Genomic DNA, 14,681 nt, shown 5'->3' with positions numbered 1-14,681 from the left:
TATACATCAGAGATATAAAAATTGAAATAATCAGGAGACAAACCAGGAAATTGTTATACTAATCAAACTGAGGTATGTGATGGATGCTGAACATAAGAAGGAGCACAATGATGGATGAGACAGGCTAAACTGGTGAACGATGAAAGATGTGGAAGCGAGAGGAGTTATTAAGTCCCTGTTGTGGGGTGTAGGGAGTGGAGCGGTTAAGAAGAAGACCCAGATTTTCTGCAGTTGGCTGATGATAATATCATATGATGAAGTAGAAAACACAGGGTGACATTGGTTGGGGGACTTTTGGTTCAAGTCAGCCCATGCTGAGATTGAAAATATCTGGAATATATAAAATATTGAGCACATAGGTTGTCTTTGCTGGCATGGAGCCAGAAACCAAAATCTAGATTGCAAATTTAGGTTTTTGTATTCTTATTCCCAAGATTTCATTTGAAGCCACATTGAATGATCTGCAAAGAGTGCTCCCAGGGAAAGGAATAGAGAGTTCTTTGTACAAAAATCTGCTCCATTACTTATATCCTGACTGTCCTTTATACACTAGAAAAGCCCTTTGATATTATTCTTTGCAGATACATATCATCATTACTGTTGCTTTCTTCAGAAGGTGCTTGCTGGATTCAAATTTTTCTGCCCAAGAGGTAAGAAATGGTTTCAGACAATATCAAGGGACCAACGTTTCTCTTTCTCAGTGGACCTGGCATGGTGGGGAACGTCTTTATTTTTGTGAATTACATGTGCATTTTCTTTGGGGACACTAAAAAGAAATCTATACATCTAATTCTCATCCACTTGGCTTTTACAAATATCATAATACTTTTTTCCAAGGTAACACTAAAAACAATAGAAACGTCCGGTTTGAGACACTTCCCGGACGATACAGGCTGTAAAATGTTTGCGTACCTCGAGAGGCTGGCCCGGGGCCTCTCGATCTGCACCAGCAGCTTCCTCACTGTGGTCCAGGCCACCACCATCAGCCCCAGAGCCTCCGTGTGCGCCAGCTTCAAGCCAGCATCCACATGGCATATCCTTCCCTTTTTCCTCTTCTTTTGGATACTCAATTCCTTGCTCAGCATGAACTTACTCTATTACATGAAAAACATCAACAGCCTAAACGGGTCACAAATTGGTGAAAGTGAAGGCCACTGTGTTTTTCTACCAGCAAGCCAGACAATGAGGTGGGTTTTTCTCATTCTCATGGCCCTGCGAAATTTCCTGTTTCTGGGTCTCATGGGCTGGGCCAGTGTCTCCATGGTATGCGTTCTCCATAAGCACCACAAGCATGCCGGCTACCTGCAGAAATCCAAGGTTCTCTACCACAACCCCCCTGAGATAAGAGCCGCTCACAGTGTTCTCCTGCTGATGCTTTGTTTTCTTTTCTCTTATTGGACAGATTGTATTATTTTGTTAAGCTTAAATTCCTCCTTAGAGAATAATTCTTTCATATTAATTGTTCGAGAGTTTCTAATTCTTGGTTATGCAATTCTCAGCCCATTCGTGCTGATTCACAGAGATAGACATGTGGTTGAATGTTTGGCACACTCAGTAAAACTAAAAAAATGTCTGTTCTGTCATTGATCATTTCAGTAAGGAAGCTTGAAACAACCATTAGTTTTACTATGCTGTGTTTAAAAATAAAACAGTTACAGGTAACATGAACATGTAACAGATATGTTAAAGATGGAATGAAACTTGTTCTCATAAAAGGAACTGGGCACCTTGGGCCCTGAGCTGACACAGGAGACCAGGAACAGGGACTCAGTCATTTTGTTTTGCATCCTGCCACCCTCCAGAAGTAGCTTAAATTCTCATGTTGGGAAGATGGCTCCTTCACTACCAAGACTCCAGGAGTAAGAAGTGAGGAAACAGTTTGGCCACGTTTATCAAAAGTACGAGAGCATTTACCTTTTGACCCAGTAATTCCACTTCTAGGACCTGATCCTATAAATGTAATTGTTCATGTGAGAATTACAGTAGGAAAATATTATACGTTGCAGAGTTATTTTTTAAGAAACAAATATCCAGCCAAAGAGATTATTTTTCTAGTTATTTGAAAACATCCCTCCATCCATAAATATCCATCCTTACAAAGGGATTTTATAAAATTTTTGAAAAAATGAGCAAGTTTGAATATGTATATAGGGTGTGACATCCATGGGAGATTTTAATCGATGAAAGAAAAGCAATTCCAGAGTAATGGTATCAAATGGAATAAAATATATTTAATTTGATGTTATGTACATGAAGAATCTCTGGTAGAATAAAAAATAAACTGTAAAAATATTTTCCTGTTTTGAGAAAAACCAGGTAAATGGAGGCATAGTAGGCAGAAGTTCATTTTATGTCTTTCTATATTTTCTGATTTGCTAAACATGTGAATGTATCTTTTTTATTTTTTAGATTTTTATTTGAGAGAAAGAGAGATAGCAAGAGAGAGATTGTGCAAGCAGGGGGAGAGGGAGAAGCAGGCTCTCCACTGAGCAGGGAGCCCGATGAGGGGCTCAATCCCAGGACCCTGGGACCATGACCTGAGCGGTAGGCAGCCGCTTAACCAGCTGAGCCACCCAGGTGCGCCAGTGAATGTATCTTTTTACATAAATAAATAAGCTAAGTTTAAAAACAATTTGTGGGGTTTTTTTCTAGCCATCATTTCTGAGTGCTCTGGTACCCCTACAATGCAAACTGTCTATTATCAGAGAGCACAAAATAATCTGGCTTTACATTAATTTAAATGAAGAATTTAGTTCTTAATTTCTGAAATCAGAATTAATTATAGGGATGTGTGTACAGTGTATGGTTCAGGCAATAGTATGTCTGATGAAGTCATCTTGAAATATATCTGATTTTTTTTATTTATTACATATGTTTTTAGTAAAAAAATCTTAGAATTGATATAAATAGGCTTTCCCTCCATTTTTAAGAACCTCTTTACCATAGTTCAGGTTTGCTTATGTATGCTTGTGGGTATTTTATTCCTGTACTAAACACCGGTAATTACCTACTTCTTTTTGGCTTCGTTATACCATGTCCACACTTCAAAAACTTTAATAAGCTACTGACGTTATTATGTTATAGTGGAATTTTTTTAAAAGCTTATTTTCCTCATAGTATTGTGGGTGCCTGAAGGCTCCAGAGCGGAGCATTTCTTAGGCTTGGCGTCTTCCCAGCTCTGTGTAGAGCAGAGGAAGCTGAGAGTCTTGACCAGCCCTCCGAGGACAAGCCTGTGAGTCCGGAGGGAGGACACCGAGGTCGCGGTGGGAAATGAGCTGGGCCCAGGCCGGGGAAGGGTCTGTGTTGCACGTGTTCCTCTCGCACACTCCTCTTGAGCTCCAGAGCATCCTGCCTCCATCCATTCCCTCCCCGCTCCCGCGAGTTTAAGGAAGACAACTTGGTCTTTCCTTGGAAACGGTCCCTTGCGACGTGCCCCAGCACCGCCCCCGGCCCTCGCCAACCCCCCTAACACTTTCAGGGATCGGTTTCGGATGTAAGCCCCAAACCAGCCTCTGAGACTGACGAGAGCAGGAGCACTCAGTACACCCAGTCATCGCCAGGCAATCCTCTGCCTTCAAGGAGTATTTACTGAAGACATGAGAGTAACTGGATGAGTTCAAGTTTATGTCATCCCGGATGGGTAAGTAATGTCAGAGAGTATTCTCCAGTTCCTCCTTGGGACAAGCACTAAAGAACGTAGAGAGAAATGACAAGGATAAGAATCACTTCTACGAGGTTCAGGGCAGAAGGACGAACCCTGAGAGAAATTGGGAAAGGCATGTGGCAGTCGGGGGGAGGGGGGGACTGCCATCTCCAGGTGTAAAAACACACGGCCTTATTGCATCACCAGAAAATGACAACCTGTACGTTATCTTCCCTGAAAGGGTCACCACACAATGCAGTACCTTTGTTTGAGAGGGAAGTATTTTCCTTGTATTGGTCTTCCACAGGCCGCTCGCTTCTGGGAAGCCAAGTGTTTGGGCAAAGACTCCTACTTTCAGATTTTCTTTCCCATTAATGCACTTTCGTTTTCTCTTCATTATAAATAGCCCCAGACTCTAAATATATTCCCAGGCGGGCCTATGAGGTTTTCGGTGGTTTTGTACTAGGTTATGTGGAAGAGGTGCTGCCAAGTTTGTTTGCGGAAGATGGGATAGTTTCCCAAAGAGAGGAATGGGAGAAAGCAGGCCGAGGGCGCTGGGCCAGCCCCTAGAGGGCAGTACTGAAGCTCTCCGATGAGTAAGACTATTCTTATGGTAGTATTTCCAATTTTCAATGTGGTTTTAAATTGCTATCCTAAAATGTCTTCGCCTTTTTTTAACGAAGGTTTCGGAAAAATATTTTTACTAAATTATCTTAAAAATAATAGCTTTTAGACAGAAGGCGATGTAATTGCAAGAACTACCTGAAATTGGAGGAGAGAAAATTTTCCAATCATGTTCCTAAATGGGTAGATCTCAAACATCTATCAATCCCAAACCTATACTCTATTGTTATATAACTACAAAATACGAAAAGAATTGTGAAACGAAATTTCCACTGTCCCAGACAATCTCGCTTACTCGGGTGTTAGTGGTAACACTGTAAAATGAAACAACAATTTGGAAACTGGTCAATCTGGTGGATGGGTAAAAAGATTCACAGATTCAGGCCTTTGACCAAGTAATTCTCCTAATTATGAATTGCTTAAAAACAAAAGCCCTTCAAGGAGTAGGCTAAATATCAAGAGAATAGATTTGGTTGGGTGATGTTGGGTGATACTGAGGAATAATCTGCAAAATCTGCTCTCAAAAACTAATGTCCCCAAAGCAGGAACACTCCCTTAAGGAAGGAAGGGGTGAACTGCAGAGGTCACGTAGTCAGTAAAGAGGAAGGTAACCTTCTCCAGTGAAACTCAGCACACTGAGCACATCTTTCTTTCTTTCTTTCTTTTTCGTTTATTGATTGACGTAATCTCTACCCCAAAGTGGGTCTGGAAGCCCTGACTCCCAGACCAAGAGCCACATGCCCTTTCTATGCCCTTTCTTTCTCTCTTTCTCTCAGAATTTTCTTTCTTTTTAATTTATTGATTGACGTAATCTCTGCCCCAAAGTGGGTCTGGAAGCCCTGACTCCCAGACCAAGAGCCACATGCCCTATCCACTGAGCCAGCCAGCCCTGGCCCGACAGACACCCGAAGGGCGCATACCCGCAACGGGAAAGGCCAGGAGCCGACTTCTGAAAATATTCATGAATGTCTCACACCAAAAGCACAGAACCGACGAAGGTGGGACTTGAACCCACGCGTGCAGAGCACAATGGATTAGCAGTCCATCGCCTTAACCACTCGGCCACTTCGTCTGCACACTCGGGCCTCTGGGGTACTTAATTCCAGAGCTTACCCTCGGGAACTCCCGGCTGCCCTGGGGGGGAGGCCAAGGAGGAGACGGCTCGGGGACGTCCGGGGCGCATGGGGATGGCCGGCTCCCACACGAGTGGACCAAGCACTGGACTGGAAACCTCGCGATGGGGAGAAGGCAGGCTCCGCTCTCCCAGGACTCAGGACAGGGGTCGAGCGGCGACCGCAGCCCCGGGCCGGGGTGGGGGTCGGGGCTCCCTGGCGCGGGCGGCCGGGCCCCCGGGGGCGCATGCGCGCAGGCGGTGGGCGTGGCCCGGCGGCGTGGGAACCTGGGGGCGGTCGGCACCCGCGCGCCGGGGGCGCCCACCTGAGCCCGCCGCGGGCGGGGGCTGCCGCGGCCGGTGCCCCCGGAGCCGACCCCAGGGGCCCTGGCGAGTCCCGGCTGGGGATTCGTGGAAACTGAGACGGTCTGGGCGGTTAGACGGCCGGTCCGCGCGGGGCCGCGCCGCGTCTCTGCTCCGAGCCCTTAGCGCCGGGACGCTGCGGGGTGCGACTGCGCAGAGAGGGCCCCTTCCGTCGGGGGCGCTCCTGCCGCTGCTCCGCCTCCGCGGAGCCGGGAGTCCAGTGTCCTGGTCGTTTCCGATGTAAAATTTCATGATTCAGCACTTCCACGGGACACCCAGGGTTCATCACAAGCGCCCTCCTAAACCCCCAACCCCCAAGTCCCCATCCCCCAGCCACCTCCCCTCTGGTGACCACCAGTGTGTTCTCTAGAGTTAAGAGTCTGTTTCTTGGTTTGTCTCCCCCCCACCCCATTGTTTGTTTGTTTTGTTTCTTAAGCTCCACATATGAGTGAAATCAGCTGGTATTTGTCTTTCTCTGACTGACTGATTTTGCTCAGCATTTTACTCTCTGGCTCCATCCAGGTGGTTGAAAATGGCAAGATTTCATTCTTTTTTATGGCTGAGGAGTATCCCATCGTATGTGTATATACACCGTCTCTTCCTTATCCGTTCACCAGTCGATGGGTACTTGGGCTCTTACCATAGTTTGGCTCTTGTAAATAATGCAGCTCTAGACATCAGGGTGCATGTACCCCTTCAAATCAATATTTTTGTATCCCTTGGGTAAATACCTACTAGTGCAACTGCTGGATCGCTCAAGACTAACCTTCAGAAAAGAGAACTGCCCTATGAAGGTTAGTCTCGAGCACGTTTTCTAGAGGTGACAGAGAGAGAGAGAGAGAGGGCGTCCCAGACTGAGGAAGGGCCTGAGCAAAGGCGGGGAGGCTTGCAGTACCTAGAGGAATGGTGAGGAATCCCTGAGAGTTCACGCTCTTGAGTCACAGTTCCTCAGGTCCAGCATTTGCCTCCGGGACTATTCGCTGTTATTTTTTAAAAGTTTTTTGATTTAGGGTGCCTGGGTGGCTCAGTTGGTTAAGCGACTGCTTTCGGCTCAGGTCATGATCCTGGAGTCCCGGGATCGAGTCCCGCATCGGGCTCCCTGCTCGGCGGGGAGTCCGCTTCTCCCTCTGACCCTCTTCCCTCTCGTACTCTCTATCTCTCATTCTCTCTCTCTCAAATAAATAAATAAAATCTTTAAAAAAAAGTTTTTTAATTTAGAGATTGTTTCAAACAGAGACAAGTTTGGAGGCTAAATTTATAGCACCACGTTTAACCTTGTGTATGTGGTGTGAAGAATGGATCTAATTTCAATTTTTTCCAAATAGCTATATAATTGATCCAAAAGCCTTTATTAAATTCTTTTTCTCGGAGATTTGAAATACCACTTTTATCTTCCACTAGACTTGCATACGTAGTTGTATCTATTTGTGAAATTTCTGTTCAGCTCACTGTCTGCCTGCCTACTCATGCACCAGTAACACACGGTTGATTATAGAGGACTCGTTGTATATTTTAATGAGAGGGCCAGTTTCCCTTAAAGGTTTTCCCTTTGGCATCTTCCTAGATATTCCTGTATGTTTACTTTTCCATATTAACTTAATGATAAACTTTTCTAGCTCCGTGGGTATGCTCGCTGGACATTTTTCTTGGGACCACATTAAATTTGTAAATAGCTTAGGGACTCTTTCCTCCATCAGTCCATGCTGCCATAATGATGCACATGAATGTCCTGGCAGATGCTCTCAAGAGCATTAACAGTGCCGAGAAGAGAGGCAAACACCACGTTCTCATTAGGACGATGCCCCAAGTCATCGTCTGGTTTCTCGCTGTGATGATGAAACGTGGCTACATGGCAAATTTGAAGTCACTGATGATCGCAGAGCTGAGAAAAGTGTTGTGAACCTCACGGGCAGGTTAAACAAGTGTGGAGTGATCAGCTCTAGATTTGATGTACAACTCAAAGATCTAGAAAAACGGCAGAATAATCTGCTCCCGACCCACCAGTTTGGTTCCATTGTGCTGACAAGCTCAGCTGGCATCATGGACCGTGAGGAAGCAAGATGAACACACACAGGAGGGAAACTCCTGGGTTGCTTTTTCTAGGGATGTAATACTTACATGCGAATAAAATGCCTCAGTGGACAGATAAAATAAACTAAAATAAGTAACTTAGGGAGACCCGAGGTCTTGATGATGTTGCGCCATCCTAATCAAGAATGAGTGTTGTCTTTCCATTTGTTTAAGACTGTTCTATGCCTTTCAGGAGTGTTTTAAGTTTATTGCTAAGATTTTGTTGTTTTTGTTGTTTTTATAAGTGAGGTATCCTAATTAGGTAACCTAATCCTAAGTTAGATCTCCTAGCCAGTAATTATTTGGGTATAAAAATGCTATGTTTTAAAAATGTTTTAAAGATGTATTTATTTATTTGAGAGAGAGACAGCAAACAGGGGGAGGGACAGAGGGAGAGAAGCTTTCAAGCAGACCCGGCGCTGAGCTCAGAGCCTGACGAGGGGCTGGATGCCACCACCCATGAGATCATGACCTGAGCTGAAACCAAGAGTCACATGCTTAACCAACCGAGCGCCCCAGGTGCCCCTGAAATGCTGCTGTTTGTACTTGTTAATTTTATATTATCTTGCTGAATTGTCTTATGGTTTGGATTAGTTTTATCCTGGACTCTCTAGGGCAGCACTGCCTCATGGACATTTCCTTGACAGAAATATCTATGCTATGTCTCTGCTGCCCAATATGGTAGCCACCAGCTACCTGTGGCTATGAAACACTTGAAATGTATGACGAGGGAACTGAATTTGTACTCTTTTGATGAGTTAATTGAAATTTAAGTAGCCAAGTATGGCTAGTGGCTTCTCTTTCAGGCAGTGCACCTTTAGAGCTTTCCCAGTGTACAATATGTCACCGTAAATATAGTTGTCTGTGCTCTTTTCCAGTTCTTACACCTGAAATTGCTGTCTTTAGTCTGTGAGGAAAATGTTTTATATGTAGTGAAAATAACAGGCATCCTTGCCTCGTTTCTGCCATCAGTGGAAATGCTTTCGGGGTTTCCTCATTAAGATGTTGGCTTTAGGATTGGATTATATGAGTGTTTTATCATGATAAGGAATAATTAATTCTTTTATAGTTTCTCAAGGGTTTTTCGTAAAAATAGGTGAATTTTGGAACTCTTAATTTGGTGTGATAGTAATAGCTCTCCTGGTACTGAATCATCCTTCCATTTCTAGCACAGACCCTGCTTGTTCATGGTGGGCTAATACTGGATAACATTTTATTTTCTTAACATTGGCTAACATTTTACTTGGGATTTTGCATTGGTTTTCAGAGCATGTTGGGCTGAAATTTTCTTTGAGTGGGTATGCTAACTTTATCAAGGTTTGGGCATTAATATTATACCCGTTCATTAAAAGAACTTGGAAGTTTTCTCTCATTTCCTATCAATTGAAACAAGCTACATAGTATGGGGACTGTTTGTACCCCAACAGTTTTGTGGAATGCCCTAGTGAAACCATCTGAGGTGTTTTGTTTTGTTTTGTTGGTTTGGTGTGGTATTTTCTTGATTACTTGTCCTCCTCTATGGAAGTTGGCATTGCCATCTTCAAAAGGCATTTTTTTTTTTTTTTAAGATTTCCCAGACTTCTGTATGTGAAACAGTGTTTGGAAAGAAATGTGTTTTTCAGAAACTGTTTGTTTTGCAGTGAGAGGCACCCCCAGAATATCTAGTGGATCATATTGCTCCTCTCTGTCTCCTCCTTCCAGTCTCGACTCTGAAACTAGAGGCTGTAGGTTGAAATCATGGCTGTGCTTTGTCCTTTGTGGCTTGTCCAGTTAGTAGGTTAGCCATAGGACAGAGTCCGGCTCTTGTGGAGGAAACTGACTTTTTTCAGAGTATATGTTTCCCAGTGAGGACTCTCCCGTTTGGAAAGGACTATCACCGACTACTTACAAAAGGAAATTCGGAAAGTGACAAGATCCGAGTTATGAACTATTCCAATTTACAATGTATTCAATTGATTATCTAGGGTTTACAATGGGATCCCTCGGTTATAAAGACGTCTGAGCCAAACAATTTGTAGTCTCCAAGGCACTTGGCTATCAGTAATCAGTAAATACTTACCATCTGTTTCCTTTCTAGACAAGCAAGGTTATTTTTCTCTTCTTCATTTGTGTACCTACCAATGACAGCAGATGTTAGTCTCAGTAAAAGCTGTTTCATGAGATTTCCTCCTGAGTGGCTGCCAAACGGTGCACCTCCGGGTGGCTCTCCAGGCTCCCTTCGCGTGACCGCTCTCCCCGGCCAGCATGCCCTGATCTTTAGGCCAGTGGGGCGATGCAGCGCCTTACGTAGAGATGGAGAGAGGGACGGTGATCTAGAAACACACACACTATTTCTCCAGCAACGTGTGTGGCTGGAGTGAGTCCAACAATGGTGTCAGCTTGTCAGAGGCCGACTAGGAGGCAGAAACTACGCCAGTTCTCTGCACAGGGTGAATTTAATATCGAGAATTGTTCCGTCACGACAAGTTTGTTAACACGGCCACTCTAAGTGTAAGAGACGCCCGGGAAGGTTCAGCAGAGGTGGCGACCCCGGGAAGCAGCCACCAGCCCTAGCGCTGTGGGAGCAGAGAAAAGAGGCTGGCATTACTGATACGGAAACAGCGCGGGAGCAGCGCGGAGCCGAACCAGGGGGGCGAGGGCCGGGGTCTCTGATGGCGCCGCGGGGACCCAGGACTCGGGACTGGACGTCTGGCGAGGAGCAGTGAGAGCTGAGGCCCCGCGGGGGAAGGCCGGCCGCGGCTCCTGCCAGCGCTGGGCGGCCCGGAAAGAGGCCGCGGCCGCAGCACGAGGGGGGTGCTGCCCCCCGGCTCAGAGGCAGGCCCCGCAGCGCGCTGGGCGCCAGAGCCCCGCGCGCACCTTCCTCCGCCCGCGGGCTCCGCCGCGTCCCCGGGGGCCAGCGCTGCCCTCGGGCTTCCTGGTGCGTCGCGGCGCCTTCCCAAAGCTGCGCTCTCGTGTTCCACGCTCGCAGGACGTTACCCACGGCAGATTCACGAGGTGAAGGAACAGCCGAGGGAAATCCGTCCTTCTTTCGGCTCTTGCGGGCGCGGGGGCCGTGGAGAGCTCTGTGGGTGCGGGCTGCCTGCGGCCCTGGGGCCTCACCTCCATCCGAGGCGCAGTGCGCGCAGGAGGGACGCGGCCCCCAGCACGCCGGGTGCTGCGGAGCAGGGGGTTCGGAGGGAGGTTGGTGTGGTCTGCAGTCTCGGGCGCGGGGAGGCCAGCAGGTCGCAGCCCCCTGCTCTGTCACCGCAGTTCCCGGGCCTGCTCTTACTTAGCCCGCCTTCAGGTGCCTTTCCCTCAACGCGGAAGGAAGGTGGGTATCGTGGCTGCAGACAGGGCTCTCTCTGCCCTGGCCCTGGCCTCGCCGGTCTCCATTCGTAGGACGCGAAGACCTTCTCCGGGCTGTCCCACCTGTGCCGCCGGGCACCCTCCCCACACTCCAAACCTCAGCCCTGCGACTTGTCATCCATCAGGTCCCAGGCGACCTAATTCCTGGAGGAGGAGCCCCGAATCCCCTTCCAGATACCTGCAAGTCCAGGGATGCAGGTGTTGGACCCTCAGCGACTGCAGACTGCTCAACCACTTCTTGTGATGGGACCTCTTGAGCCCTTGTGGAGTTGCGGGCAAGGTCAAGTCCAGGCGGGATGCAGCCCTACCTACACCCCTGAGAACTCCAAGTAGTACCCCCAGTTTAACCCAGCTTTGGGAAACCACCTGGGAGCCTCCTAGAGTAAACTTAACAGACAATATTATAGTAGTTTCGGGTGTACAACACCCTGATTCAACGATTCTATGCATTACTCAGTGCTGACCCCAATTCTGTCGTAATCGTTTTGCCGGTGGAGGGTCTTGCTTTGATGTTGATGGCGGCTGACTAATCGGGGTGGTGGTTGTTCAAGGCTGGGGTGGCTGTGGCAATGTCTTAAAATAAGACCACAATGAGGTTTGCCCTCTCTTCTTCTCACACATGATTTCTCTGCAGCGTGGGATGCTGTTTGATAGCATTTTACCCACAGTAGAACTTCTTTCAGAATTGGAGTCAATCCTTGCAAACCCTGCCACTGCCTTATCAACTAAATTACTGTCATATTCTGAATCCCTTGTTGGCACGTCAACAGTCTTCACAGCATCTTCTCCAGGAGTAGGTTCCAGCTTACTCTCTTTGACGCATCCATCAGGAGCAACTCCTCGCCTGTCACAGTTCGATCATGGGATTGCAGGCATGCAGTCGCATGTGCAGGCATGCAGTCACAGGTACGGGCTCCACTTCGAATTCTACTCTTCTCGCCGTTTCCACCACCACTGAAGTCTTGAAGGCCTCGAGGTCATCCCTCAGTTGGAATTAAGTTCTTCCAAACTTCGGTGAACGTCAGTATTTTGACCTCTTCCCGTGAAACTCAAATGCTCTGAATGGCTCCTAGAATGGTGGATCCTTTCCAGAAGCTTTTCAGTTGACTTTGCCCAGAGCCATCAGAGGAATCACGATCTATGGCAGCTCCAGACTTACAAAATGTATTTCCAAAATCATAAGACTTGAAATCAAACTGATTCCTCGATCCATGGGCCGCAGAAGGACGTTGTGTCAGCAGGCGTGAAAACTACCTCGATCTCGTACGTGTCCATCAGAGCTCTCTCGGGTGACCAGGTGCATTGTCAACGAGCAGTCATATTTTGAACGGATATTTTTTTCTGAGCCGTCGGTCTCAACAGTGGGCTTAAAATATTCAGTAAAGCATGTTGAAAAGGTGTGCTGTTCTGCAGGCTTTGTTCCGCTTATAAAGCACAGACAGGTAGATTTCGCATAACTTTTAAGGGCCCTAGAATGCTCAGAATTGTAAATGAGCATTGGCTTCAACTTAAAGTCACTGGCTGCGTTAGCCTCCGACGAGAGAGTCAGCCTGTGCTTTGAAGCATTAAGCCTAGGCATTGACTTCTCCTCTCCAGGTAGGAAAGCCCTACATGGCATCTTCTTCCAAGAGAAGGCTGTCTGATCTACTTTGAAAATCTGTTGTTTAGTGTAGCCTCCTTCATTCATTGTCTCAGCTAGATCTCCTGGAGGACTTGCTGCAGCTTCTCCATCAGCACCTGCTGCTTCACGCTGCGCTTGTACAATGTTTGGAGACGGCTTCTTTCCTTAACCCAATAAACCAACTGCCGCTAGGTTCAGTCTTTTCTTCTGCAGCTTCCTCATCTTTCTCAGCCTTCACAGAGTTGAAGACTGTTGGCGTCTTGCTCTGGATGAGGCTTTGGCTGAAGGGAATATTGTGACTGGTTTGATCTTCTATCCAGACCGCTGAGACTTTCTCTGTATCAGCAATGGGGCTGTTTCACTTTCTTATCATCCGTGTGTTTGCTGGAGTGGCCCTTTTCATTTCCTCCGAGAACGTTTCCTTCTCATTCACAACTTGGCCGACACTTTGGCACAGGAGGCCAGTCTTTCGGCCTACCTTGGCTTTAGACATGCCTTCCTCATTGAGCCACACCATCTCTAGTTTTCGATTTAAAATGAGGCGTGTGTAACTCTCAGAACACTTGAACACTTGGAAGCCACTGTAGGCTCATTAACTGGCCTAATTTCAATATGGTTGTGTCTCGTGGAAGAGGAAGACTGCAGGAGCAAAAAAGAGATGGGGGAAAGGCCAGTCGATGGACAATCAGAACACACACATGTATTGATTAAGTTCACCATCTTATATGGGTGCAGTTCCTGGCACCCCAAAAGAATTATGGTGGTAACATCACTGATTGCAGATCACCGTAATAAATATAATAGTAATGAGAAAGTTTAAAGTATTGTGGGAATTACCAATATGTGGCACAGAGACACAGGTGAGCAAATGCTGTTAGAAAAATGGCGCCAACACACTCGCTGTGCAAAGGGTTGCCACAAATCTGCAATTTATAAGAAATGCGGTATCTGTGACATGCCACAAAGTGAAGCTCAATAAAACAAGGTGTGCCTGCAAATAGGACAGCTCCATAGTATTGTAATCTCATCAGAATACCTGCTGAATGTCAAGCATATGGAGTTGTTTTTAGTTACCCCTCTTTCTTATATCATCAATAATATTGTATTTGTTTGGACTAGAGAGGATCTTGAAATTCGAAGATAGTTTAGCTGTGAAAGACACCTTAGGCTCATTTTTATTCTCAATCTGGCGAGCAAAAAGGACGACAGGGGAGAAAGCTATAACCATAAAGCTTGACAATCTATCGGCAGGACATACTTTTGGCGAATTTTCAAAATATAGTACAAAGAAGCAGTAATGAGTTTTACCCTTTGGTTTTAGGAAGAAGCTTTTGACAAAAATCATTTGAGAGTATGTCAAAACCTAGAGAGTTAATAAGAAATCTTAGTGATAAAAAAGAGCTTTTTGTTTTCTGGGCAGAAAAAAATCATTTGTCAATTTCATTTTTTTAAATTAATTAATTAATTTCATTTAGATTCAATTGGCCAACATATACTAGTCCATCATTAGTTTTTGGTGTAGCGTTCAGTGATGTGTTTGTTGTGTATAGCACCCGGTGCTCATCACATCACCCGCCCTCGTTGATACCCATCACCCAGTTACCCCAGCCCCCAGCCCACCTCCCCTTTTGCAACCCTCGGTTTGTTTCTCAGAGTCAAGAGGCTGTCGTGGTTTGTCTCCCTCTCTGATTTCTTCCCATTTAAGTTTTTCCTCCCTGCCCCCATGATCCTCTGCTCTATTTCTTATCTTCCACATATGAGTGAAACCGTATGCTAATTGTCTTTCTCTGATTGACTTATTTCACTTAGCGTAATAACTCTAGTTCCAGCCATGTTGATGCAAACGGTAGGTATTCGCCCTTTCTGATGGCTGAGTAATATTCCATTGTATATATGGACCACCT

The 14,681-nt window shown here is 46.2% G+C and overlaps 1 protein-coding gene and 1 non-coding gene across 2 annotated transcripts; one reads left to right on the top strand and one right to left on the bottom strand.

Moving 5' to 3' along the window:
- Nucleotides 1-276: 276 nt before the first annotated feature.
- LOC148164185 (putative vomeronasal receptor-like protein 4) lies at nt 277-1,587 on the top strand. The gene has a single exon (XM_088023780.1). The coding sequence runs from the start codon at nt 658-660 to the stop codon at nt 1,585-1,587; it is 930 nt and encodes a 309-aa protein (XP_087879906.1). The 5' UTR covers nt 277-657.
- Nucleotides 1,588-5,257: 3,670 nt separating this feature from the next.
- On the bottom strand, nt 5,258-5,339 carry TRNAS-GCU (transfer RNA serine (anticodon GCU)). The gene has a single exon. It is a non-coding gene; the product is annotated as a tRNA-Ser (tRNA).
- Nucleotides 5,340-14,681: the final 9,342 nt, after the last annotated feature.

The sequence above is a fragment of the Eumetopias jubatus genome, unplaced genomic scaffold (genome assembly GCF_037043125.1).
Source record: "Eumetopias jubatus isolate StellerSeaLion01/CBP00866 unplaced genomic scaffold, mEumJub1_p1.0 scaffold_6, whole genome shotgun sequence".
Classification (NCBI taxonomy): Eukaryota; Metazoa; Chordata; class Mammalia; order Carnivora; family Otariidae; genus Eumetopias; species Eumetopias jubatus.
This window is presented reverse-complemented; position numbering and strand designations above follow the sequence as displayed.

What these genes read in the sequence shown, in the direction of transcription:
- LOC148164185 (XM_088023780.1), top strand. Translation starts at nt 658, where the DNA reads ATGGTTTCAGACAATATCAAGGGACCAACGTTTCTCTTTCTCAGTGGA.